This window comes from Bos mutus, chromosome 4, assembly GCF_027580195.1.
Source record: "Bos mutus isolate GX-2022 chromosome 4, NWIPB_WYAK_1.1, whole genome shotgun sequence".
Lineage (NCBI taxonomy): Eukaryota > Metazoa > Chordata > Mammalia > Artiodactyla > Bovidae > Bos > Bos mutus.
The window spans coordinates 16818410-16842966 of NC_091620.1; the positions used below are offsets into that span (position 1 = coordinate 16818410).

Here is a 24557-nt window from a genome sequence, read left to right on the forward strand (position 1 = left end):
TTATTTTGGATTAGAAAAAGTTATTATAAGTCTAATATCAAAGGCAGAAATCATAAAAATAAGATAGATGTGACTACATAAACATCAGAACCTTTCGTAGGGAAAAAGAAACATTATGTACAAGTTAACAGATGCAAACTGGAAGGATGGAGTTGCCAAATTTATTACAAAAAGTTAAAGCCCCAAATATTGTTATCAATCAATAAGAAATGTATCTTCTCCTGTAGTGCAGTGTTAGTCTCTCAGTCATGTCTGATTCTTTGCGATCCCGTGGACTGTTGACCACCAGGCTCCTCTGTCCATAGCATTCTCCTGGCAAGAATATTGGAGTGGGTTGCTATTCCCTTCTCCACTTCCCCTCAAAAAACAAAGGTCATGAAGAAACCAAAAAATAGGAATGAGAAAAAAAAAATTATTCAACTCACAGTATTGAAGCAATGCAAATTAAAAGAATGAACTCTTTCCCCGCGCTCCAGCCTATAAATTCGAAAAGATTCTGTCTAGTATTAGAATCGTCGTGGAGAAGACAGGGGTCTGATACCCTACTGGTGAAATATAATACAAATTGATAAAGTCTTCTAAGAGGGAAATATATTGTAAATGACTTTAAAACGTATATTCCCTTCTACCCAGCAATTACACGTCTGAGAATTAATTCTAAGGAAAAACTGGACAGCATGAAAAGGTTGTTACAAAGCTGTTTATAACAGTATCATATACAGTGGAAATTGGAATAAGCTGCTTAAAGCCCAAAGGTAGGGGAATGACAAAATAACTTACAGTGTTTTGCAGGCTGGGCTGCTGTGCAGATGTTAAACAAGATGTTCTATTTGAATATTTATTGCTGGGGAAGTGTTTTATGATATGTTAAATGAGAAAAGCAAATTTCAAAGCAATGTGCATACCCCGCTTTTTCCTTTGTTTTATTTTTTACACATAGGTATGTTCACAGATAAAAGAGAGAAAAGCTATTTGCTAAGAATGAAGGTAATTCTATCTGAGTAGCATTACAGATTCTCTTTTTCATTTTGCTTATCAGTGTGTTTATGGTTTCCACAATGAAAAACTATTATATTTGTAACCAGGGGAAGGAGAGGCAGACATCCAAAAACACAGATTTAAAAATTTCAGCATATTTTGGCAGGATATAATATTTTAATTGAGTAGTGATGAAAATTTAAATGATGAGGCATTTATTGAACAAAAGACCCTTTGGAAAAACCCTTATTGCAAGAACAAAAGCCATAGCTGATAAAATGATAGATGCCAAATGGAAATTTTAGCACACAAATGGTGACTCATGGATTGAAATTCTTCAAATCATAGCTAAGGCCCAAATTCTCCACAGCCCAGAAGTGTGCAAAGGTGCTGATGAGCAGATTGCAAAATGGGAAATTCTTCAAAGTGGTTGTTTTTAGTAACTTCTTTTGCCATCTACTCTCCCACAGCTATTGAAATGGGCATTGGACTCCCTTCAATTAATCCTCTTCTATTTAAATATTTTATTAGAAGGAATAATCCCTGGAGAATCATCACTCAAATCTCAGTACTACCCAATGAGAGAACTGCAAGGCTTGGGTTTACAAAGATAGTAGTGCAAGTCATTTGCTGTTTCACGGCTGAGGATACACAGGCATAAACAAAGGCTGATCCATCTCTGCAACTAAAGCCTCTGATCCACAAGCCCTGTCTGTTGAGTCGTGTAATTGCACACTTTTTCTCAAGATACTGGAATAAGTGATCAGAATCCATCTCCAGTGTGCAACCTCACCCAAAGTCTGCCAATCCTATTGACCATGCTGTCTTAAAGACATCCAAATCTACACCTCAGAAACATGTATGTCTGTGCCCCTCAGACCCTGAAGATCTTCTGTATTAGACGATCATCACAGAACAGAGTCTAAAACCACAGCTCAAGAATAAGGCAGAGCTGACAGTGCCCTGGCACTGCAGAGTTATGAGTCCTAAGTACAGGACTTCATGTCTCTAAACCTCAGTTTTGTTATCCAAATAATTAGGGCAAGATAACAATGTATGGATGTGAGAATTGGACTATAAAGAAAGCTGAGCACTGAAGAATTGATGCTTTTGAACTGTGGTGTTGGAGAAGACTCTTGAGAGTCCCTTGGACTGCAAGGAGATCCAACCAGTCCATTCTGAAGGAGATCAGTCCTGGGTGTTCTTTGGAAAGACTGATGTTGAAGCTGAAACTCCAATACTTTGGCCACCTGATGCGAAGAGCTGACTCATTGGAAAAGACCCTGATGCAGGAGGAGAAGGGGACGACAGAGGATGAGATGGTTGGATGGCATCGCCGACTCAATGGACATGGGTTTGGGTAGACTCCGGCAGTTGGTGATGGACAGGGAGGCCTGGCATGCTGCAGTTCATGGGGTCACAAAGAACTGGACACGACTGAGCGACTGAGCTAACTAACAATGCCTACCTTGTCAGGTTGTTGTAAGATTTAGGTGAATATCATACATAAGGTGCTTAGTAGAATACCTACTACATTGCCCTCAATAAAAGAGTAACTTTCACTTTATTAACCATATCTTTTTTTTCTAAATCCCCGTCAGATTTCTTTTAATAAGTTTAACTATTATCATTGTATTTAATTTCCAGAAGAGCTGTTAGTCTAAAACCCAGGCACATTTATAAATTTGAGTTCCTCTTTTTTTGTACCAGCTGCTTAAAAAATCATAGCAAAGGTTATTATAGACACAATCCACTTGTGATATATTAACAATTCTCCAATGAATTCTGCTATGAAATTTGTTAAGAATATTTTAATATTTTCATGCTCATAAACCTCTAACTCCATAACTTAGAAAATCACAGTGAACTTGCTTTTTGTGTTATGTGTCTTGAAATGGCATTAAACAAAGGCAATAAAATCTAAACTGACCTGGTAATAAATGTGGTATAGTTGACTTCTGTGTGAAATCGTCAATTCCAATTTCCAACAACCCCAGACAAGGAGCTCTGGGAATCCTTAACATGAATTTCAAAGCAAAGCTTTTCTTGAGACAAGAAGAACCAGGACTTACAACCACATTCCAAATGGATTTACTTCTTCTGACTAATTGACTTGTTAACTATGCTAATATATTCATATCCCTCTGCCTTTTTATATCTCTTCCAGTAGATAGTGCTGTGGAATATAACAACGTGAGATTAAAAACCAAGGAACTTAGAGATTCGTATGAACTTCTCTCCTAAGGAAACCAGATTAGACTTCCAAAACAGCTTATAAAATTTGTGTGTGTCTCCAAGCATTTTAGTTCTGTAGCAAATTTATTGCTTCTCCCAAGACAGCCTCTTTTTTAAGTAGGCGTTATAGCCTAAGGGGGGGAAGTTGCAAGCTCTTCTATTGACAGTAAGACAGCCTGCAGCACTTGGCAGTCTCTCTCCTCCCACAGTGGTCCGAGGCGTGAGGAATGAAATAGGAGCCACGGCAGAGGCGATTCTGTCTGAGCTCCGTGCCTTCTGTCTTCCAGGTGGTGCTGGAGGCCAGCAGGGCTTCCTGGGCTGTATCCGCTCCCTAAGGATGAATGGGGTGACTCTGGACTTGGAAGAGAGAGCCAAGGTCACATCTGGTTTCAAATCTGGGTGCTCAGGGCACTGCACCAGCTACGGAGCCAACTGTGAGAATGGAGGCAAGTGCATAGAGAAGTACCATGGCTATTCCTGCGATTGCTCCAACACAGCCTATGATGGAACATTTTGCAACAAAGGTAGGTCAGAACCAGTTTCCAGAGCCATGTTTAGATATCTTTGAAGCCCAGATCATCTGTTGAATTGCTCTCCAGCTGGCATAAGGGTACTTCATTCCAAGGGTAAAGTGTTTGGAATTCTTCTCTCATCATAAGTAGGAAGTCCCCTAAAACAATCCCTTCATCTTTGTTGTTCATTAAGAAGAGAAAAGCTTTGAGTGTGGTGCAAAGTTTCCCCCTAAATTCAAGCAAACTTTGAAGTGACTAGAACATTACAGAGCAAATAGCCATGTCATGCCTTAACAATGAGGAATAAAGTAAGTAGCCATTGAAAGGGGTCCGTGATGGGCCTCCTGACCCTCTCACTCGCTTAGACCTGTACATCGTGCAGTGACTCAATCTGTGCTGCCCAGTGCTCTTCATGTCCACTTCTCCCCCAGCTGCTAAGAGAATGAATTCAGGTTGGACTCACAAGAAAGCCCCTCTGTTCAATTCTTGTCACAATCATTTTTTATCACTCTTCTATAGGACACCTCAGTGGCGGGTTCTCAGCCCCCTCAAAGTGCAGGAATACTGAGATACTACATCTAATAATGCAGTAACATCTAACAATGTTACTGCCTTATTTCAGTCTTGAAAGAGTAACCCCTAATAAATTCAGCAAAGCCAATCAGCTGACTCCAAGAACCTGGTGTATATGGCTGTTGTCATTCAGGATACACCCGGTGATCTTGCATAACCAGAAGAAATTCACACACCTGGCCTGTGGCTTCTTTTCTACTTGTAAGCAAGAGGGCTGGGGAGAGGCAGAGCTGACCCTCTTCTCAAGCTACAATTGAAATGCATGTAACTCACTCTTCTCTTTCTAAATGAATGTATAGCGTTTGGGTAAAGTTTTCTGTAAATGGTTGGTGCATCTCTTTATAAGAAGCTTTACATAAGTAGCCTTTTCATACTCTCATGAATACATGGAGGGTTGTTTATGCTGCCATCATTCACACAAGATGCCACACAGAAGGAGGAATTGTTCCCTAACACTCTCTGTACATCCAGGCTACTGTCTCACAGTGCTGTCATGTAAGCATGTAAATTCGGTCAGACTGGGCTTGAAGGATGAGCATGAGACAACAACCAAGGTGGAAAGGAACACCACTGCTGAATAATCCACAGCACATTAGCACTGCTGTTACAGAGCATCCTCCCACTTGCAACAACATGGTTCCATGGTTTTCCGGTGTCACACAATGGGAAGGGTTTGCAGAACACATTAATTTTGCACTTGTAGAAATGACAGCCTTGCAATTACCATTCATTGTGCTTGATGCTAATTTAATGTAGTCATTCCCTTGCCAAAGTGGTGTCTGAATGCAATCAAGTGAGCGCTAATGTCTGAGAGATTCCACTGCATAAGTACCAATTTAAAGAAAATCATGAGCCCCTTATTTTTGGAGAGTTAGGTTAAGTACAGTAGCTCACACACAACCTCTGGGGGTTAATAGGCAATATTCACAAACAGAAAGATGAGAGTATATACCCTTTTGCCTTGCCAGTTCTTGAGATGGAGTCCAAGAAAGCCTGTGAATTCCCAGTGACATTATTTCAAAGGGTTTACATTAAAAATCCCTAAATATTCTCTTAATACCTGTTTAGCAGGGTGAGTTTACATTTGACTCAGTTTATGGCTTTACCAAAAAAGATTAAAAACAGCAAACTGTATTTGGAAAGTATTTGTGGGCATCCTTCTGGGTCAAGACAAGTATTCTCTTGACCTGGGGAGGATGAAGTTGGTGCTGGCTGAGAGGAATCAGAAAAGCTTCACCTGCACGTAGGCAGGCTCATTCCCAGATGGGGTCTTCCAGCCGAGGCCTGCGGCCAGGTGGTGACTCTAGTCTGGGTTTCACCTCCCAGAGCATCAGCTCCTGTGACCACACCCTCCAGGGGTCTACAGCCACATGACTCAGCCTCCAGAGAGAGCAACCACAGTCATCTGCCTAAGAGTGAGCTCGTGAAAGTACTTTGCAGGCAGGCTTCCTCAGGCTTCTCTGATAGCTCAGTTGGTAAAGAATCTGCCTGCAATGAATTCTCCAGGCCAGAACACTAGTGGGTAGCCTTTCCCTTCTCCAGGGGATCTTCCCAACCGGGGGATCAAACCCAGGTCTCCTTCATTGCAGGCAGATTCTTTACCAGTTGAACCACAAGTGCAGCCCAGAGAGCATGAAGGCGTCCCAAAAACTCTATAACTAGACCTCATAGCCAGTCACCTCGTCTCTACAGATAACTGTGCAATGTCCCCTCTTCTTAGAATGCCCAGCCAATAGCCACCACTTCACTCAGCGCAGACAGCGCCATCCCATGGACAGTTCCTTGGCAGCCCATTGGCTGAGACCATAGATGCCTCTGGGAGCAGGGCAAACCCAGCTTACATGGAAGGCTTGGCTGTGGGTCTGTCATACCCAGCATTAGTGGGGACCCCCACTGGGGACCCCTGGACACGCCACTGGTTGTCTTCTCTAAACGGACCTATTCCTTCTTGGACAGTCAAACCTCAAAACACATTTATGACTATCAACCTCAATTTTATTTCTAACCAGAAATTAACAACATGATTAGAAGTAAACTCTGTCTTCTCCGGGTTTTCAAGCAAGAGGGAAAGTAGCAGACCTATCGCAGCCACAGCAATTTCTGTATTAAATGTTTGTAGCTGAATACAACCACGGATTGAATAGGGTCCCTCTCTGCCAAGCACTTGTCCACCCGGAGCCTCAGAATGTGACCTTGTCTGGAAATAGGCTCCTTACAGATGTAATTAATGTGGAGTCATCCTGGACTAGGGTGGGCCAGGAACACATGGGGGGCGCCCAGAAGCTCGAAAAAGCAAGGAAGAACCCTCCCCTGGAACCTTCAGAAGACGTGTGGCCCTGATAACACCTTGCTTTTTACTCTGAGCCACTATAACTGTGAGAGAATAAATTTCTGTTGTTTCAGGCCACCCAGGGTGTGAGCCATTGTTAGGGCAATCATAGGAAATCAACAGAAGTGCATATGAAAACCTTTGGTGCGTCTTAATTCCTGTGTTTAACCGTGGTAAAAGCTGACATTTATTGAAAACTTGCTATGTGCCAGGCAGTGTGCCAAGGTCTTTAATTATGTTAATATCACCTAATAATCATGACAGCCTTATGTTGGTACTATAATTATTTTCCCCAGTTTACAGAGAAGGAAATTTAGGCACAAGAGGGTATTAGTCACTTGCCTGAGGTTCACATACCAGTAAGTAGCAGGACTGCGATTTATATGCGGGCAGTTTGACTCAAAGCCCCGGTTCTTCACCATCACTGTGTGTTACTGCTTCTCACCAGGGCACGGTCCTTCATGTTTGTTTAGGCGCTCAGTCCTGTCCGACTCTGCCACCCCATGGACTGTAGCCGCCAGGTTCCTCTGTCCATGGGATTCCCCAGGCAAGAATACTGGAGAGGGCTGCCATTTCCTTCTCCAGGGGATCTTCCAGCCCAGGATCGAACCCGTGAATGCAGGTGGATTCTTTACCGCTGAGCCACCTGAGAGGCCTGATCCTTCATGTAGCTTCATGTAAAACTGAAAAGAGAACCCCTGGTCTTAAAGCTTTTTAGTTATAGTGATTCAGTTAAAAAAAAAAAAAAACAGCACGTTCTTGGATGCAAATTTTATCATAAGAAGAAACAGAATACAAGATCTGAACACAACCTCTTTCTCTCTCTCTCTCCCTCTTTCCCTCCCCTCACCCCCCACCCTACACCCACACATTTAGGTGTAAGCAGTAATCACTTACTGATTTATTTCTTTAACAAACATTCAGTGAACAGGCGCTTTGAATGTACAGTTGAGTCTGACTATACTGAAATTTTCAAAATATTTCAGTGGTTTACATCTACAGAACCAGGACAATCTAGTGTACACAAAAGCAGGAGATGAGAATTAGCCATCATCCAGGCTGCCAGAAAGAGTTCTTCATTAGGATCCCTTCACTGAGCCAAGTTTAGCAAGAACTTATCATCAAGAGGCACAAAAATATCTCCTAATTCACTTCTCTGCATTTTTTTCCTGTAAAAATTTTCACGTTCCTCTGCCAAACCAGGACAGCAGCTGAAGCTTCACTGTTGTTCAGTCGCTAAGTCACGTCTGACTCTTTGCAACCCCATGGACTGCAGTATGGCAGGCTTCCTTGTCCTCCACTATCTCCTGGAGTTTGCTGAAGTTCACATCCATGGAGTTGGTGATGCTATCTAACCATCTCACCCTCTGCCGCCCTCTTGTCCTTTTCTTCTCAATCTTTCCCAGCATCAGGGTCTTTAAATGCATATCTTTAAATACTCAGAAATCAGTGTCTGAGTTTAGGGAGTTGTCTTTTCTTCTCAAACATCCATTTGTTTGTCACTCAGATAAAGTCCAATCTTAGAAGGACCAAGGTAACAGGACTGCAGTGACCACAAGTGAAGGAGGAGGGTCAGCAGATGCAGCATCGCCTCATTTACAGCCACACGAAGCACGCCCCCCTCCCTGTGGTCCGGCTCCGCCTCCTGCTCTCCCTGAGTGTCCTGACATTGTAACTGATACAGAAGAGACTGTTTATGGCTAACTCAAGTCCCCACATAGAGAATGGATGAGGGAATTAGACGTGAGTTTGAATCTAGCGTCCTCACCTGCAGGTTCCATGACCTTGAGCAAATGTGTAACTCCACTCGGCCTCATCTTCAGCAGTATGTAACATCTATTCTTAATTCCACCGTGAGGCTCACATGGGATCATGTGAACAAATTTCTGAGCTGAAAACCTGGTACACATCAGCCAGACAACAGGTGTCCCTGTCCATTCTCTGCACTTTCTTTTTTGTTGTTTGTGTTCTTGTTTTTACTTTAAATCATGTCGTCCTTTCATCTGTCCCTAAAAGCTTTAAATATCAGATGCCTAACTAGCATTGTTTCAGTTATCTCTGAGTGCTGGATTCAGTTCAGTTCAGTTCAGTTCAGCCACTCAGTCGTGTCTGACTCTTTGAGACCCCATGGACTGCAGCAGGCCAGGCCTCCCTGTGCATCACCAACTCCCGGAGTTCACCCAAACCCATGTCCATTGAGCCAGTGATGTCATCCAACCATCTCATCCTCGGTTTCATCAGCTACCGAAGAAGCAATGGCAGTATCATAAAGTGTGCTCCCTACTAAATTGTGGTCACAGTCATATTTTTCTAAAGCTGAAAGTATCACTTCTGGACCCTAAACCCTGATGGACTGAGGAATATGCAGAGATGGGAATGGACACCCCAGTCTCTGCATCCCAGGGGTCACGCCCACAAGTGCAGTTCCTCATATAAGGTGTCCATCCCCACTAAGAGCCAAATTAGGTCACCTTAGCGATGGCTGGGTCCCTTCCTAAATCAAAACCCATCAGGAGACAAGAAGGCACTGAAAGAGTTCAGGACTCCATTTTGCTGAGAGGACTCAAATCCAAGTTCAAGGAAATTAAATTGTACCCACCAGTCCAAGTCCAAGACTCAAGTCCAAGTTCAACCTGTAAGGGACGAGGATCTTCCTTCTTGCCTCCAAAGGAGTGTTTCCTGGTAAGCAGGAGGAGGTGGCTTTGCCCAATGCACTTTGAATATTTCCAAACTCTGCTTCTCGGTGGCTCCAGGCACTGCTCAGGGAGCAGAGGAAGTCTATGGGCTGCCCTTGTAGAGTGGGGTTTGAAGCCTTTTAGGGAAGGTTCATTTCAAAATATTATAAAACAATTAGGGGAGAGAGAAAAGAGAAACGCATCTTAGGATCACACCTTTATATGAAACTAGATAATGGCAACAATCCCAGGGGGAGGAAATGGCAACCTACTCCAGTATTCTTGGCTGGAGAATCCCATGGACAGAGGAGCCTGGCGGGCTACCGTCCATGGGGTCTCAGAGTCAGACAAGACTAAGCACTCACACACCAATGGGAACACTGGCTATTTTTTCTGATTGGCCTCCCCACTCTTGATCCCAGCTTGGAGAAGAGTTGACACCAGCAGGAAGAAATGTCTTTCATGGGCTGCTTTTTCATTGCCAGTTGGAACAGGAGATTTTATAGATTTGGACTCATGCCTACAGGAACAAGAATTCTTTTTCCTCTTCCTCTTCCCCTTAGAATGTTATTCAAGAAGGGAAAACTCTCCTCTATTAATATGTTTTTTTAAATCTTCAGACCTTAAAAATATCATAAAAACATACAGTCATCTGATTTTAAAAAGAAAGAGGAAAAGTTAAGAAAACTCTTGTGGACAAAAGCCTGTAAATACTTAGGGATAAAAGGAAATGCTTTTGACTTGATTCTGAAAGGTCAGAGCTGCAGAGATGGCCTTCAAGCTTAGGTGACTTCATTATCAAATTTTATGGTGGTAAATAACATTCTCCCTGACCTGGGCTTTTCTTTGGGGTCCCAGATACAAAGTAAAACCTGACCTATTAACTTTTCTGCAGAAAGGGTTTTTTTAAAATTCAGTGGTAAAAACAAGCCCTTTGTAAAACACCAAATGTAATAAAGGACAGAGTTTTGGACTTTGCCTCACATAAACGATAAATAACTTTAAGTTTGTGCCCATTTCTATTACCTACCAGGTTTTGGACCTTTTTGGATAAACAGTTTTCATTTTCCTGTGTGTGTTGTTGAATGTTTTTATTCCTCATTCTTCAGCAGTAATGAGAATTCAGTAATTTATGAAGTTTATAAAAATAATACTCTATCATTTCCTAGAAATCAGCTGAAACTCTACCCATTTCTTTTCTTTCATGAACCTAAAAATTATCAGTGTCATAAATTTTCTGGAGGGTTTGCTTTTAATTTACTCACATTTTTTGCTTCCCTTACAAGCATGTCCATACCAACATTCTGATTGACCTTAAGTATTTCGTTACATCTGCAGGACATAAAGTTCTGCCTCTGGTGTGCAATGTCTCCTCTTTGCAACCTTCTTTCATGGTCATCATTGCCAGCAGGCAGCTCTGGCCTTAGCAGGGCTCGTCCGAGGCATCCCTTGGTTAGAGGAAATTCACTTTCTTAAATGATCAAACCTGAGGGGTCTTGAGCTGTGTTTAATCTGCCATCTTATAGATCACCCTGGCTCTGAACTCATTCACATACTTTTACCTCCATCAATTGCAATTGACTGTAATAGTGGATGGTTTAGATAAATGGATATTTTGCTTGTTTTGCCCAGTGAGGGCCAAACCCTAAGGAAACAGAAATAATTAGGGTCAACTACTCTATCTGAGCTAAGCTTGGCATCTTAAATGTATGATCTGCAAATTCTCATGAGGTCTGGGCATATGATATAGATTTTGTGTAGTGTTTAATCTAGCCTAACAATAATCCTCTAGGTAGGCGTCCAAGTGATGAGTTCATGAAATATAAGGTGGCTTCTAAACTATTCAAGTTCTGTAAGGTAAAGATTCTCAGTAAAATTGAATCATTGGCAGTAAAAATTTAACATATCTATGTTCTGAATGAATGAAGTAAGATCAAGTGGTTTGATCAGTGCTGCTGCTGCTGCTAAGTCGCTTCAGTCGTGTCCGACTCTGTACCACCCCATAGACGGCAGCCCACCAGGCTCCCCTGTCCCTGGGATTCTCCAGGCAAGAACACTGGAGTGGGTTGCCATTTCCTTCTCCAATGCATGAAAGTGAAAAGTGAAAGTGAAGTCGCTCAGTCATATCTGACTCTTAGTGACCCCATGGTCTGCAGCCTACCAGGCTCCTCCGTCCATGGGATTTTCCAGGCAAGAGTACTAGAGTGGGGTGCCATTTCCTTCTTCAGTTTGATCATTACTAACAATTTAATTTCCTTATAAGCACCGGGCACAAGTATAGTGAAATACAGACATTTACTGTAAGCTTACTTTGTGGGAAGCAGTGGATTGACAGTGAGGAGACCGAGATAAATGAGATGAAGCCTGGAATGAAGTGGAAGCTGTGGACCCAACTGCAGTACAATGGGAAAGCGAGGCAGAAGTGCAGAGTGATACCTGGACATGGAACCAGCCCATTGTGTTAACAGCAGAGCTGCTCTTACTGTCCCACCCAAGGTTAGCAGGGCAGACCATGCTGGGCCGCACTGAATTCTGGGGACAGGTGTTTGGTTAGAGGAGAGGGCTCTTAAAAAAATTTGTCATGAATGAATCTCAAGCTTAAAAATTCAAGAAGCCTTATGAACCTCCAGTATAACAAAAATAAAAAACATTTAAAGATACATTACTGAAACTTAAAGACAAAATTTTTTAAACTCATAATTTTAAAAAAAAGGATTTATTCTTGAAAAATAAATTAGAAGTTTAAAAAACTGATATAATCAGTATTTTTAAAATAGTTATTTGCTTTTAATATTGCAAAAAGAGATTGCTTTGGAAAATTAACAGTGAACAAGATGTTCTAGGATTTAGATCAGTTAGCAGTTTTTCAACTTGTTTCCCATGAATCAATGATATTTTATGAAGTTTTGCTCTCTTTAGTTTCTAACATGAAAAAACTAGGGCAATTTTTAAATGGGCCAAAGATCACACCAAACAAGTTATACAAATGGCAAATAAGAATATGAAAAGATGATCCACAGTATATATAGTCAGGGAAACCCAAATTGAAACAACAGTGAGATACCACTACACATCTATTAGAATGGCCAAAATCTGGAATACTGACAACCCAAAATGCTGACAAGAATGTGGAGAAAAAGAAACTCATTGCTGGTGGGAATGCAAAATGGTACAGCACTCTGAAAGACAGTTGGGCAATTTCCTACCAACTGAACATGTTCTCACCATACATTCCAGCAATCATGCTCCTTGCTATTTACCCAAAAGAGTTGAGAGCTTATGTCCACACAAAAACCTGTACACAGATAATATATATCGCAGCACTATTCATAATTGCCAAAACTTGGGAACAACCATGATGCCCTTCAGTAGGTGAATGAATGAATGAACTGTTGTACATCCAGGCAATGGAATACTATGCAGATTTTAAAAGAAATGAGTTGGCAAACCATGAAAAGACATGGTGGAAATATCAATGTGTATTACTAAGTGAAAAAAAGTCAGTATGAAACTGGATAATTCCAAATATATAGCATTTTAGGAAAGGCAAAATTATAGACAGTAAAACCATCAGTGGTTTCCTGTGGTTGGAAGTAGGAAGGAGCAATGACGAGGCAAAGCACAGAGGGTTTTTAGGGCAGTGAAACTCCTCTCTAAGACAGATACTATTATGATGGGTGTATGTGCACGCATGCTCAGTCACTTCAGTCATGTCTGACTCTTTGTGATCTCATGGACTGTAGCCCACCAGGCTCCTCTGTCCATGGAATTCTCCAAGCAAGAATACTGGAGTGGGTTGCCATTCTCTTCTCCAAGGGATCTTCCTGACCCAGGGATCGAACCTGTGTCTCCTGTGCCTCCTGCATTGCAGGTGGATTCTTTACCACTAAGCCACCAGAGAAGCCCCATTATGATGGGCACATATCATTATTTGGGGCTTCTCAGGTAGTTCAGTGGTAAAGAATACGCTTGCCAATGCAGGAGACCCAGGAGACACAGGTTTGATCCCTGGGTCAGGAAGATCCCCTGTAGGAGGGCATGGCAACCCACTCCAGTGTTCTTGCCTGAGAAACCCATGAAGTGGCACGCGTGTGATGCAACTGAGCAGCTAAACCACCACCAGGCATCATTGTACATTTACCCAAACCCAGAGAATGCAGAATACCAAGAGTAAGCCACAGTGTAAACCATGGACTTGGGGTGCCTCTGATGAGTCAGCATCCTTGACAGGTCAACAATGTGACTATATCAACTGTACTAATGTGGTGTGGGATGCTGACAGTGGCGAAGGCTGTGCATGTATGAGGACACAGAGCATGTGGGAAACCTCTGTATCTTTCTCTCAATTTTGCTGTAAATCTAAAACTGCTGTATAAAGTATTAAAGAAGAATAGGGGATTTTTTTTCAATTTTACAAAATTTTATTTTCATCCTCCCAGAGTTTTCCCTCAGCCCTGCTTCCTAAGACTTTATATGTGCTTAATGAACTGAACTGAATGGTACACTCTCTCTTTACATTTATACTTTAAAGATACCAGTTCAAAAGTAGATCAACAAATAGATATGTAAATAACAGCTTATCCCTGCTTTTTTGTTGAAAGAGGTCTTCTAAGAACTCTTTATTAACTTTAACATGACCAAATTTTATTTTAATATTCTATCCCAAAATTCAGACTTAACTGACCTGAATTTGCTTCCTTTCAGTTCAGTTCATTCGATCAGTTGTGTCCGACTCTTTGCGACCCCATGAATCACAGTACACCAGGCCTCCCTGTCCATCACCAACTCCTGGAGTTCACTCAAACTCATGTGCATCGAGTCGGTGATGCCATCCAGCCATCTCATCCTCTGTCATCCCCTTCTCCTCCTGCCCCCAATCCCTCCAAGCATCAGGGTCTTTTCCCATGAGTCAACTCTTCGCATGAGGTGGCCAAAGTATTGGAGTTTCAGCCTCAGCATCAGTCCTTCCAATGAACACCCAGGACTGGTATCCTTTAGAATGGACTGGTTGGATCTCCTTGCAGTCCAAGGGACTCGCAAGAGTCTTCTCCAACACCACAGTTCAAAAGCATCAATTCTTCGGTGCTCAGCTTTCTTCACAGTCCAACTCTCGCATCCATACATGACCACAGGAAAAACCATAGCCTTGACTAGACGGAGCTTAGTTTAGACATCTACAAATGTACCACTCCAGGGAACAGTTTTACTTCCTGTGTTACTCTCAGAAGAGTTGGGTTAAGTACAGCTTAAAGAAGGTTCCCCTAAAAACAAACAAACAACAAAAAAGAAGGTTCCCTGATTTAAACTCCTACATGAATCATTCTCTCTGCAGGCACCAAAATATTCTTTAATATCTTCTATTCCTTTCAATCCTTTCCTTATGACCAGCAATGCAGCCAACATCATTCTAAACTAATATTGTTTTTTAAAAGAAGGAATCTGTACATTTTAGAGTTTTCTCAGTTGAAAGTTATTACTATTTAGAACAGTGGAGCAAGAATACCTTGAATTCTAACATTATCGTTCAATTTCAACATTATTGAAAAAAAAAAATTTGAACAGTCATGTGACTCTCTTGACTTGCAGTTTCTGTATAAATTGTATTAATTATATAAAATGTATTATTCACAGGACTGTGAGGATCAAATGAACTGATGTAGGTGAAAGTATTTTGAAAATCATTAATGTTATGAAAATGCAAATTATTATGAAGGATATTAATCACTAAGTCAGAGGTCCTGCAGTTTAGGGTCTCTTTAGAGAGAGGACTGCAAAGTGTTGACGTTGCCTTTCAAGAGCTACCAGGAAACCAGCTCAGAACTTCTCTGTCCACATGGGTAGTTTTTCCCTAACTGGCAGCAGAAAGCTGAATATCCCTCATGTTTACATTACTGCTCGCCCACATCTATAGGGCAGTGACAAGCTTTCTCTGGAGCTCAAAGATTACAACGTCCCACAAGACATTAGACCTCAGAGCAGTCCTGCTCCATGGCCTGCAAAATGGCATTCAGAGTCAGTGCAACACTTGCATGCCACGACCCTAATTACATCTCTGTCTGCATCATGGAATTTTGATGAATTGTTTAACCTGGAGCACCGTTAAAGCAGCAGATACACTTGAGATTAAGTAAGAATGGATTCTAAAGCAGCTTCTTGGGGTTATGATTTATTGAGGTCTTTAGAAAATAATACTGGTTGCTTGAATATAGAGTTGCAAAAAAAATAAAAAGGAACTCCTAGACCCTAGAAGCCTCATCTAAAATTTTTCCCTTACCCCGAACGATTAACAGTCTCTCTGCCCCCTCACTGGGCTTTCCCAGTGGCTCAGCAGTAAAGAATCTGCCTGCTATGGAGGGGCCACAGGAGACAGGGGCTCAATCCCTGGGTCAGGAATATCCCCTGGAGGACGGCATAGAAACCCTTGCCTGGGAAATCCCATGGACTGAGTAGAGTCGAACATGACTGAAGCAATTTAGCACACACACACACACACACACACACACACACACACACTGCCCCCTTATTAAGGATTACAGCTTCAACTCAGATTAATGAGCCCAGGTATTTCTCATGCTTAAGCCAAATGTAATTCAAATATTTGCACTAGACCATTGCCAGTCACTTCTTTCTAAGAAGTTAACAGAGATTATCAAGGTTGCCAGTGAAATGCTTTCTAAACTTTACTATTAGAGTAATTGAAATCAAATCCCTTTTAAATAGATCTACTCTAGCCTGTTGGCTTTTTATAATTCCTTAATAAGTGTCTCCTATAATGGAATCTTATAAATTTGGTTTAAAATATAAATTAAGTCATGAAAATCAAATTAAAACAGGAAACCAAGTTATAAATTTCAAAGTTTATAGGCCCCCCCTCTCCTATTAAATAAACAAAATTATTATCTTGTGTGACTTTGTAGTCTCCTACTGAATCAGAAGCCACGTGTGGTTATTACAGCACTTTATAACCCCTTTAGAAATATAAAGGACTAGTGCAAAAAGTTTTATTTCTATTATCATAATGAATTTATCATTATTCAAACTTTCAGCTTTTACTCTAACATTTAAATGTCATTGGGTGATTTATTTCAACACTTCTTCAACTTCTCTTAAATTGTTAAGTTTGTGAAGCTCTTTTTGTCACAAAATCAAAGTATCTCAGGGTTGAAAGGAATATTACATTTATTCATATTCAACTGACATTTTGTTGAACTCTTCCTTTTAGGCCAGGCACTGAACTAAATACGTTCACATATCTTACTTTATTTAATCATCACAGCAATTTTGAGCTGTCGGCATGAGCACTCCTATTTGAAGAAACTGAGGCTTCTAAGAGATTCAGTCTGTTATCCACAGTCACAGGGCTTTGGAACAACCGCAACCCCAAGCCTGGTGTTTTCTCCATGATATACACCAGCTCAGTGACCCCTTTATAACACACCAGTGACTGGGATCCACACCACACCACAGGAAGGGGCTCATTCCATATCTAGACATTTCCAACAGCTAGAAAGGCTTCCTTTACCCTACACCACCAACGCTATCAAAGACAGCAAATGCATGAAGAGAGAGTGGATATCCAGCTCTGGCTTCAAATCCCTGTGCCTTTAAGAACTCAAGAATGTACACATACCTTCAAACCTCCCAACTCCAAGAAGGACAAGTGAAAACATCTAACCTAAAGGTTGAAATAACCTGAAGCCTTGAAATAATCAGAACTCTAAATAATGTGAAGGTCACAAAAATGATGCCCTTTTTCTTTCCCACATATTAACTTCACGGTTCCAGCTGAAACACTCTGCACTTCTTTCATGAATCTAAAAGGAGCCAGTCTAAGAAAAGTTGTCCTGAGGGTGTTGCTTGTAGATTACTCATGTTTCGGCTCCTCTGCAAGCAGGTCTACTCAGCCATGTCCACGTTGCCCTTGAGAACCTCAGCACGTCTCCAGGGTGTCCTTCTCTAGACAATAGTCCTGTGTATAATGGCCAGTTAGTGAGTGCCGTGGAGAGTAGGTAATACATCCTGCCCAATTTGTCCTCTTTTTATCTCACCACTCTGAGAGCTAAGAGTAGGCCTAAGTCCCAAAAGTTCTGAATAATTTTCCCTTCTTTCTTTGCCTGCCTTCCTGAGGTTCTATCTGTGTGGCTGATTAAGGAAGCAAACACACACACACACACACACACACACACACACACACACACACACACACACACACAGAAAAACAGGCACATTTGAACTGGACCTATGGATTTCTAACTGTGAGCCTCAGATAACAAGACATTTCTTTGTGTTTTTTAGGGCACCACCCACCCACACAGCTTGTCCACAATTTTGTGTTTGTAATGGATCAGACCTTTCTCTCCAAATGTATAAGGTGAGGGATGAAACAGGGACATTGGGAGTCTGACCAAATAAATTCTTCTGACACGAGAGACCACTCTAGATTGCTTTATAACAAAGAAGTGATTTGCAGGGTAAATACAAGCCATGCTCTGTGAGTTTTCCTATTGATGAAATTCATGCTTTGAATTACTGATTGATGGCTGCTGAAGCATTGCAATATCTCTGTTCTAGTCTGGAAACAGTGCTGTAAGCAATGGGCTTCTGATGACTGAAATTCCAAAAAAAAAAAAACAGAGAAATTACCAAAGTAAAGCTCTATATCCAGTTTTATAAGGAGCTAGGAGGGCAGACGCACTTGATCAGCCACACTGTCCACTCACATCCTTGCTCAGAGGTCACAGAGAGGAATTCAGTCTAGCTGGGCACTCTCAGCCTCGGCACAGCCCACGTCTTCATCATGACTGCACAACAACCCTCTGCTCACGACAGGAGCTCTGCTTCCTCTGGTCAGAGGACAATGTGGAAATTATGACACAGATAAAATATTTATCCTCTGGACAAGAGTAAGGAACTCACAAGCCAGGACATGGCTGGCTAGCACAGTAGATAGAATCCAGAATAAGTGTCTATCTGTCCTGGCTGCTATAGCAGAGTACTATAGACGAGGCTGCTCGTAAACACAGGAATTTATTTCTACAGTCTGGAGACCAGAAGTCCAAGATCAGGTGCCAGCATTGTCTGCTGAGTGTTTTCTTCTTGGTCACGTACTTCTCTTTGTATCCTCACATGGCAGAGAGGTCCCTTTTATAAGGGCCCTAATGTCTTTCATGAGGGCTCCACCCTCTTGACCCAATTACCTCCCAAAGGCCCCACTTTCTAAAACCATCACTTTGGGCTTGAAGATTCCAACGTGAGATTTGGGGGGAGCACAAATATGCAGGCCATAGCAGTCGGCCTCCTCTTTTACAAACACAAACGTGAACCTTTTAGTAATCATCTGCCCCGGCCAGGTCTCCCCTTCCTATCGCTGACCTCACCCCACCCCAGCAACACACACACACACACAGAAACACACACACGTGACTCATACACACACACACACACATGTGTGTGCATTCACACACATACACATATATATACACACATACACACGTTACTCATACAGACACACACATTCACACACACACATATACACATATATACACACACATACTCACATGTTACTCATACAAACACACATACACACACACACTATTAAAGTTACTCACCACCATTACATTGCTGGGATATTTGGTTTTTTTTTTTAATAAATTTTTAGAGCATCTGTAAGTTTAAAAGGAAGAAATTGTGGAAGAGTAGGAACAGTTTAAGGAATATACTTGGAGAGTAGCCGTTCTCCCCCTAAATAACTCCCTGCAAACTCACTCACTTCCTTTCCTGTGGCCTAATGCTCCACGCATCAAAGCACCACTCGAGGTAGCAAGAGTGGGTCTGGAGAATGGCGAGGCTATTGCTGTTTGGCATATAATTGTGAATTTGGTTCTTTAGAGCCAGGTGGAATTTAGGGGTGAGGAAGATGGCAGGCAAGCTCTGTGAGGTGGCTAAGATGACTTCTGTGAGGCCGGAATTGTTTAGTGAGAGGAGGAAAGAGCAGGGTAGGCAGAAGGAGGCTGTCAGAGAAGCTCTCCTTCTTTCAAGGTCTTGCCTGAGGCCACCCCGCCAGACAAAGACAGGGGAAACTTGTCCTTCCTCTTCCTGGCAGTTTCCTTGTGCCTAAATTCCAGGATGCAGGCTAATTGCATAATTGCTGTAACTTAGTTACATTGTCAAATAAATAATCTCTAGTTATTGATCCATGTTAGAACATTGTACTGTAGGAAAATGTATTCCAAGCTCCTAAAAGCAATTTATACTATTATAATGCACTATGTATCATTATAAACGTGCTATTAGCATAGACAGTGTAAGCATTTTTCCTTGAAACCACTTGGTCTTCATACCCATCATTTAAAAAGACTGCCTAGCATTCTGTCCAGTGGATTTGCCAAAATGTATTTAGCCTAAGTATCTCAGAAGAAGAAAATGGCAACTTCTATTTTTGCTCTTGAAATTGTGCCCAAGTTTTTATTGTTAAGTATTAAACAACACTATGGTAAGCGTGTTTGTAAAAGGCATCTCAGTATTTACATCATTTACTTAGGATGGATTGCCACACATGGAGAGGTGGAGTGTGAGGATGTAAAGTGTTTGACTTCCCATGTGTGGAGCCGATCTCTTGTCCCAGAACACAGCGCCAGTGTGCGCGCAACACACAAGAAACCCAATTCTCCCAAGGCCAGCAGCAGTGTGTTCTTTTCTTCATTGTTGTGAAAATAATAAGCAAAAAATGGTTCTTTGTCATTTTAATTTGCACTCCATTATTACTGGAGAACAAGGAATTCAAAAGAAAAACAGATGTGTCCCAGAGAAAGGTGGCTGGAGGGCTGCAGAGTCGTGCAGGGCCACATTACGAAGGTGGAGTCGGTGTCCAGGTTCTGACGTTGCCTTTGCTGGTGTCCCAGGGTGGGCAGGAAGGAGGAACACAGCTGACAGCCACCTCGTGCATGAGATAGTGTGAAAAGGAACTGCCAGAGGTCAAGTGAATGCTGTTCATCAAAACGTAGCCAATGTGTATTGTTAACCCAGCGATCATACTCAAGACACCTACCCTAGAAAACACTAGTATTAGAGACATATGTTCACAGAGCGGTCATCACGGCGTATTTCTGTGTGATAATGAGGCATGGGGACTATGATTTAACTGTGATACACAACCATGAGAAAGAGTGAGACAGACATATTTATTCATGGGACAGAATGTCCATGATATATTATTAAGCTTAAAAGCAGAAAATGTAAAGTTCAATTGTGTTTGCATTAGAAACTCATGCGTTTCCTGGGCAAGCACCCTATTCCAAAGGATTCCTTCAGTTCAGACACCTTCCGGTGATGATAAATGGATGCATGATACTACGTGTAGCATTCTTTCAGTTTTCTTTTACCTAGAAAAAAAGGTGAATCCACTCTGCTTTTGCCATTAATCTAAGCCATAACTCTTCCCTGCACCAAAAGGCACTGAATATTCCAATTGTTGACATCTCATAGTAGAGTCAAAGAGAGCCCTGGCCAAAAAAAAACCATGGATAGCTGTGCTATAATATACATCATCCACACAACACACACACGCAGGGTTATTTTCAACATGAGTGGAATCAGACTGTACATGGAGCAAAATACTGATGCAATCCTTTCATTCTTTAAAAAGTTTTATAAACTCTTGGCACTAGTTACCTCCAGAGGTTACCTCCGCAGGCAATGTGATGGAGTTGGGAAGGGTAGGATGGTAGAAATATTCTGCCCTTTTGCTGTATGAAAGAGTCCTTTTTTCCCCTTTACAATAAGCATGTGTGATTTTTGAAAGCAAAACTTAAACAAGTAGGTATGTCCTACCTCTCTGGATACCTTCATTTTCATATTTCCTAATGAGAAAAGGATTTGGACACTTCACCTGCACCCTGTTAGAGCAAACTACAGTGAAACAGAACAGTTTTCAACTTCTTTACTATCTGAATTCAATCTTTGATGAATTTTTAATTCATGCTCTTTGAGCCTATGTATTTGGTGAACTATTCATTAAGATATTAGAGGCTCCAGTTCCACTTAAATGTGACAGATTGATCACAGCTGTTAGCTTTTGCTTCACCCTTAAATCCTTGGAAAAGGATTAAAAAAATACAAGTCAACCTGAGCAAAGAGGACAGGCGAGGACAGAAAGCAAATGGAGGAGCTGAGGAGACAAAGGCTAGAGCCTTAGTTGGTGGAAGGAAAAAATCCTTCAAGCAACCGACTTGTGCTCTGACCCCCAGAAAGGCTTAGATATGGGGCCCCAGGTGTCTCAGAAAGATGGAGTTGACAACAGAGGATTGGCTTCAAATATATAAATGAAGCCAGGCTTCCCCTTGCAGCAGGGTAGTTGCCCCTAAAGCCGGATCAGGCAGAAAACTAGTGATTCCCTCACTGGAGGGACAGGCTCCAGATGGCAGGATTGAGTGAAAGTTTTCACTGGGGCTTCCAGGGTCCTGCCTGCAAACTCCATCAGAGAACAACTGGAGGACTGTTAGGGGGATAAAGCGTTATCTCTGAAAGAGGCAGCTGGTAGATAGAAATGGGCCAGACCTGCCACCCAGCTGTGAAGCCCACCCAGTAACAAGCTTCTGGGCAACACATCCAGCCTCACTCTCACCTCCCACACCATCCATCACTTGTCACGGGATTCAGGTCTCTAATATGACAAAGACCCAACAGAGGATCCGGTGTAAACAAAGATCATACTGGGAGAACAAGCTGTTTTGAAAAACCAAAAAACTACCATTCATATTCTCCAGTGCAGGTCCATTTGCTGCCTAACAAATTGCTCCCCAAACTTAGTGGCTTAAAATATCAGCAGACACTTCATGGTCTTAAATAAGGTTTCTGGGGACCAGGAGTTTACAAGGACTGTAGGGTGGTTCTGGTTTGGAGGCTCTAGGGGATTGCAGTTGGATGGCAGCCGGACCTGGAGGAGCCAGGAGCTGGCCAGTCTTCTCTCCCTCCTCCCGTTGACCCAGGGCTCCTCCATGTGGCCACCACACTGCACTAGTGTGACTTCTTCCACCAAGAAGGACTTGAGGCAGGCAACTGCTTTCCTGGCTAAGCATGGCTCCAAGGTGATTGGTCCAGATCCCAAGGCCGGAATCACATTGCTTTTTGTAACCGAGCCTCTGAGGCCATGCACCATCATTTCTGCCACATCCATCTGGTTCAAGCAAGTCCCAAGGCTGTCCAGACTCTAGGGGTGGGGAATGAGAGCTATTGTGAGAGTCACCTTTGGAGAACTTATCAGACAGCTAAGAGAAGACACTGCATCCATGAAAAGGGAAGGAAAGTATGCCCTTTCCCCATGCAACTCAGAGTTGAGAAATTAACAATTTGAAAATTAAAATCTGATAGAAGAATTTTTAAAATGAAAGATTTAGAGGGTAAAAATCTAGTAAATTGTTCAGGAAAAAAAGGAGAAAAGAGAGAAACAGAAAAAAGAGGATAAAATCAGTAAGTTCAAATATAGGTAATAAAAGATCTAGAAAAAGAAAACATAGAAAAGGGGATGGAGAAAATTGCCAAGTGGATCAAGACAATCTCCCTGGGCTGAAGGGTATGAGTTTATAGAATGAAAGGGTTCAACATAAAAGAAGGGGGAAAACTATATGAATTCATAATATTATAAAACTTATAACAATTGTATGATCATATAATAAATATATATTTACAACATATAATATATTTATAATATACTATATTATATAATTGTATGATTATTATAATATAATAAATATAAATATGTAATATGTTATATAATAATTATAATTATATAACTTACAAAACTTATAATATTATAAAATTATAATATTCAAAATACTATCTATCTAAAAATAGATATAAGTAGAAAACTCTAAAAGCTTCCAGGATGCTGGTAAAGAAGATTAGAGGACAGCAGCTATGCACAAGGCCAAGAGAGCAACCAGCTCAGCTTGAAAAAGGAAGATGGATGGTCCAGGGTGCCATTTCCAAGGAAAATACGAGTTACAGAAAGGAGAGCCACACTTCCAACCGAGGAAGGAGGGACTCGTGAGTGATAGGCACGCAGAAAACACGGCAGAAAAGAAATGAAAGATTGCACTGGGGTAGAGATGCAAGTGCTGTGAAGTGTATATGATCAAGAAAAACAGGGTAAGCTTGTTACCTAGAAACAGGGAGTTAATGTCAGGGGAAGAAAAGGATTGTTTCTAGGGAGTGGGAATCCGGTGGGGTGGTAGAGTGGAGCGTTCCTATTATGTGTTCTGAGCCTCGTAGAAGTAAACTGAGTTCTTAGACTCCGTATGTCATAGCATCCTTCAGAATGATAAACTTATATACCACATTAAAATGATTGCTGAAAAGTGAAAATAAAAAGCAGTAGAAGAAAGCTCTCCCTCAAAGCCACTGGTATCAAAAAGAATGAAATAAAAACAACAAAAAAGAAATATCTGTCTTCAATGCAACATGGACATAGCCATTACTGTAAACCACAAATCAGAAAGCATAAAGGCCAAATACTTTGAAATTTGGATCAGAACAAGAGAGGAGGCAGTGAAATCATGTTTTTGCTAACTTTATTTAACTCAAAGTTTAACAGCGCCTTTAGTCTCATTTCAGTTTCTGTCCCTGTTACATTTCTGTGAAATATGACTTTATTTTTTTTCCTGTAAAAGTAGCATAGGAGATTATAAGTTATTTGCACCTTTTTGGTGCTAAGTTTTTCATAATGAGCACAAATTTCTTTTAAAAAACAATCTAATTGTTCTTTTTTTTAATGAAAATGTTTTTCAAGTAAGAGGGTTTTCACCTATTTTTTTTTTTTTAATTTTCTAGCTGATTATTTTGGCTAGCAAATATCTGTTACTTTTAAATACATTAAAAAAAATTAAAGCATTTTCAGATTTACAGAAAAATGGCAGAGTTAGTATAGAGTCCCCATACATGTATATCCAATTTAACTGATTACTAACATCTTATTTGAATACATTAAATACATTTCAGTAGCTAATTGCATTAATTTTAATAGTATATGAATTTTGTCACTTGAATTTTGGAATATTTTTGGAAGTAACATCTTGTTAGCTCTTTCAGTATATTCCACAATTTGGGGTCATTCAGATTTTATACTACTAATTGAGTCAATATTTGTGACATTTAGTTTCTGCTAATTCATAGTATGAATAAGTTTTGGTCTTTGTATTATTAATTTGTAGGAGTAATTTGTATATTTTGGATAAGTAGTTGTGTGTATTATACCTCTTC

At 41.2% G+C, this 24557-nt stretch overlaps 1 protein-coding gene across 1 annotated transcript in view; it reads left to right on the forward strand.

Moving 5' to 3' along the window:
- Window positions 1–24557, forward strand: part of CNTNAP2 (contactin associated protein 2) — a 2330533-nt gene that overhangs the window by 2102388 nt on the left and 203588 nt on the right. Inside the window, exon 18 of the mRNA XM_070369076.1 lies at window positions 3501–3737. Within this exon, the coding sequence (XP_070225177.1) occupies window positions 3501–3737 (237 nt within the window). The remainder of the gene's footprint in view (window positions 1–3500; window positions 3738–24557) is intronic.